Raw genomic sequence first — 2,309 nt, 5'->3', positions numbered from 1 at the left:
AATCGGTTATTTTTATTAATTCCCCCTATTAACTGTTTTATAGCAGCTACAACATTAAGTTAAGCACTTAATGGCCAGTGTTTTAATGACATATATTAAAACGCCGCATTAACAACAGATACATAGACTGAATGTATTTGTGCTTTTTTCCCCTTCTTTACTGTCCAATCAGCTCATATCACAGATCTACAAGTCTCTTGATGAGGATACAGACATAGAGCACAGCCATGAGGAAGTGAGGGATCACACCAATGTGTGCTCTCTTCTTCTCCTTGGGTTCTGTCGCAGTCCAGTACAGGGCGTCCAAAATGTCTTGGCCAAACGCCGAAAACAGACGATCTGCCACCTGACGTCACAGCCACATGGAGAAGGACAGAGGCGTGAGACGATGACTGGGTCTGCAGCTGACAGGAGATTATAAAAACGCAGGAAGTACCTCCAGCATGTTGTAGATGATGTAGAGTTTGATGACAGACTGTCCCCGGATGAGGTGGTACATCATGGAGTAATCCACGTAGCTCATCATGGAGTAACACAGCACCATAATGAAGCCCTTCAGCACATCACACACCTGGGCTGGCTGGAGCAATCGGGAGCCCCTAAACCACCCCATAAATTACAGATAAAGAACAAATTACCAGGAGCAAATCAACAGCAGAGCCACTTACTACTACAGTTTGATTAGGTTCAAAGTGTTCATAGAGAACTCTGCTGCCCCCTAGAGGTTAAAAACATAGTTACGTTTTCAGGCATAAACAATGCCAATAAAAACATTCAATAAGTGTGAATTATAGTCACTATGTAGCTGAGCTGCAACTAACTACAAATAAAACATAATATATATAAAGTGACTAATTGTTTTTTTAATTTATTTATAAAGATGTCAGCCAACACTGTGAGATGACATGGACATGTCTGCCTAAAAAATACCTGAGGCCGCAGCATGGCACGGTGATGAGCCGTAAAAGAGCCAGAATTACTCTCAAGGGTAAGAGCGTGAACACATAGAGGAAGGTATCCAGACACAGGAAGAAGCCGAAAGTCATCAACTGCGTTTGGACAGCGAGGGAATGAAAATCAGCATTCAAACAAGAAGTAAGAATAGTTTAAGTTCTTCTACACCTGGTTCAATGGATGCTAACCTTTTCCAACTCCTTGGGGATGCGGAGGCAGGTGTACACCCTCTCTCTGCGCTCTGTGTATTTGGCCTCGTTGTGTTCCAGAAAGTAGCCTCTGGTGAGCTCAGTGGTTATAAATCTGGCCAGTGATAAGTCTGACATAAAACACACACACACAAAGCTATAACATTTGAATCAGCATTAAAAAAAAAAATCAACAGCTAAGAATAGTATCTACCTTAAACCCTGCCTTGAACTTCACCATCACCTGGTTAGAGGTTTCTTTTTAGTGTCACAGTCTCCARACCAAGCAACACAGTTACTATTCTCTTATAAACCTTTGCTTTGAACTTTTCTGCCACACTYTTGTCACAAATTACTCCTGAAACGTATCTCCATCACAAGCCTACAATGTGTCATGCACAGCTAAATAGTACATAGTGCGCATGCGCCAAAATCACGCCTATTTTAACAAAAATGAATTATTAAGTAAATAAACAAGCTAGCTTATGAGGTCTCTTGCATGATTTCAGTCAACTCTGGTACCAAGTGACAGCAAGTAATCCATCTAAATATTATAACCAGGATGCTTAAGGCCTTCCTCTGTCGTTGTTTTGGTGGAGATTAGTGTTTATTATAATTTCACCAGGCTGTGACAGAGCAAACGGAGCTGCACAGGTTTAGCAAATGTCAAATGCGTGCTATAACAATATGCTTTAACGTTTTTGTTTATAAAAATACTTCAGTGACCAGCCTAGTAAGTAGTCCTGTCAAAATCAGGATGTTCTCTCACCGGACAGGTTCAGGTTTTGGCCTCTAGCGTCGCTCTTTTTGCCATTGAACCGCAGCGACTCGGTGACTCCGTCATCGTCTTTGTTCTTGTCCGTTCTGACGGTCTTCCTGTCCCTCTCCTTGTCCACYTTCTCCTTTTCTTTCTCCTCTCCTGGACCTGTCGACAGCGAATCCGCCATCTTCGCCAAATGGTCTCAGCCGCTGCCTGGGAGACTGCGTCACGTGACGTGACGTCAACGCGCACTTCACTTTTACCAAGTCACCAGCAGGGGGCGTCAAAACCTTCAGATCAAGTTTGGTCATCTTTTTTCTTTTTTCTTTTTTTTTTAAATTATTTAGTATTATTAAACAACAAAGAACACACAAAATAATACAATGTACAAACAATTAGGCGTATTT

The 2,309-nt window shown here is 41.9% G+C and overlaps 1 protein-coding gene across 1 annotated transcript in view; it reads right to left on the bottom strand.

The window, feature by feature from the left end:
* Positions 1-2,187, bottom strand: part of LOC106525852 (transmembrane anterior posterior transformation protein 1 homolog) — a gene marked incomplete at its 5' end in the record, with an annotated part of 7,577 nt that extends 5,390 nt beyond the window's left edge. Inside the window, 5 exon segments of the mRNA XM_014020219.1 lie at positions 211-346; positions 437-599; positions 931-1,049; positions 1,143-1,273; positions 1,912-2,187. Coding sequence (XP_013875673.1) covers positions 211-346; positions 437-599; positions 931-1,049; positions 1,143-1,273; positions 1,912-2,089 — 727 coding nt within the window.
* Positions 2,188-2,309: the final 122 nt, after the last annotated feature.

Source organism: Austrofundulus limnaeus, unplaced genomic scaffold (assembly GCF_001266775.1).
Source record: "Austrofundulus limnaeus strain Quisiro unplaced genomic scaffold, Austrofundulus_limnaeus-1.0 Scaffold244, whole genome shotgun sequence".
Lineage (NCBI taxonomy): Eukaryota > Metazoa > Chordata > Actinopteri > Cyprinodontiformes > Rivulidae > Austrofundulus > Austrofundulus limnaeus.
This window is presented reverse-complemented; position numbering and strand designations above follow the sequence as displayed.